The sequence below is a fragment of the Contarinia nasturtii genome, unplaced genomic scaffold (assembly GCF_009176525.2).
Source record: "Contarinia nasturtii isolate CC-2019 unplaced genomic scaffold, AAFC_CNas_1.1 Cnas_scaffold_359, whole genome shotgun sequence".
Lineage (NCBI taxonomy): Eukaryota > Metazoa > Arthropoda > Insecta > Diptera > Cecidomyiidae > Contarinia > Contarinia nasturtii.
Genome location: NW_022197713.1, coordinates 1 through 1,520, shown reverse-complemented (window position 1 = coordinate 1,520; position 1,520 = coordinate 1). Strand labels below are relative to the sequence as shown.

Below are 1,520 nucleotides of genomic sequence, written 5' to 3'. Positions count from 1 at the left end.
AATCAAACAGTAATTTCTCAGAACAAAACCTTTTTGAATCATTTAAATTATACAACAAACGTAAGACAGAGTGAGAAAAAATATATATATACACGTAATGAAACGAAACAATGTCTGTGGACAGTGTTAGATGTTTACATTTACAAGCAAAGACTAAACAAGACCGAATCAATGTTCCCGTTATCAGCATTAAGAGCATTGCTGTCTCTCTGTATGTATAGACTCTCGTACGCGTCAAGTTTTCTGTCATCATTCACACACTTAAGCAAACGAACATTTTCTGTCGTAGTATTGTAGTGCTCCTCGCTGATTACGTGATTAGCATACGCTGACTTTCTCGGTTCATTATTGCGAATGTATGTGTCGTGGTTTTTACATCTTATACGAACAGAGCGCTTTGTTTGGCCGTAGTACTTTTTATGACAAATGTCACATTCTATTTCATAAATTCCCGGTCGATCCAGCGGTTCCCTTTTATCTTTCGTCGATATCAATTTATTTTTTAATTTTGATGATGTCGAATAAACTAGTTGCATGTCGAATTTGTTGAACACTGACTTCAAATTATTAGTGATCTCCGGTGCAAATGTCATTGAGACTTTTTTCAATTGTGTTTTGTTTGACATCGATGAATTTTGAGTGTAAAGGGTTGTAAACTCTGATCTTCTTTTCTTTTTTGAGTGGTTGTTTATGATTCTATCCATGAGAGCACTGCTATAGCCGTTTATATTAGCCGCTTCCAAGATGTAATTATACTCTTGTACATAGTTCTGCATGGTTAATGGCAAATTAATCAAACGATGTGCCAAAGAGTTAAAGGCGGCTAATTTGTGTTGGATTGGCGTAAAAGAGTCACTTGGAATATATCTAAAAGTGCTTGTTTCTTTGTGATAAACTCCAATTTCGATTTCGTTGTACCATCAAATCAAGAAAAACGATAGAATTATCAGTTTCGACTTCCAATGTAAAGTTCACACCTTCATATAAATTATTTAGAATTTCCAATAAAGTGTTAACGTTGTCTCTTTTTACAATAGCGAAAATATCATCGACGTATCTTTTCCAAAATCTTGGGATAAAATCCTTCTCTTTTAATTCCATTTCCAGTTTCGACATAAATGCTTCAGCGATTAATGGTGACAGCGGGTTGCCCATGCTGGTTCCCGATTCAATTTTGAAATATCGTTTCCTATACTCAAAGTAGTTCATTTTCATGCACAATTTCGCAGTTTCCATATAAATGTTCAAATGATCCGATTGTACATTATGTTTTCGTAAGTGGTTTTCAAGTGAAACGAGCGCATGGTCCAAAGGGATGGAAGGGAATAATGCCGACACATCAAACGATACCATCACTTCATCTTCCTGAATTTGTACATTTTTGAGTTCATTTGCAAATTCGATGGAGTTTTTTACTGAGAATGTCTCAAAAGGTGGCAACATAGACATCTCAGCAACCAACCATTTCGCAATTTTTGTTATCGGTGAATTAGTGCATGACACTATTTCGCGCATTTTAT

General features: G+C 35.3%; 1 protein-coding gene across 1 annotated transcript; it reads right to left on the bottom strand.

Annotated features, from left to right (window-relative positions):
• Positions 1-867: 867 nt before the first annotated feature.
• On the bottom strand, positions 868-1,449 carry LOC116338357. Its single transcript, XM_031763555.1, has one exon. The coding sequence runs from the start codon at positions 1,447-1,449 to the stop codon at positions 868-870; it is 582 nt and encodes a 193-aa protein (XP_031619415.1).
• Positions 1,450-1,520: the final 71 nt, after the last annotated feature.

What these genes read in the sequence shown, in the direction of transcription:
- LOC116338357 (XM_031763555.1), bottom strand. Translation starts at nt 1,449, where the DNA reads ATGTCTATGTTGCCACCTTTTGAGACATTCTCAGTAAAAAACTCCATC.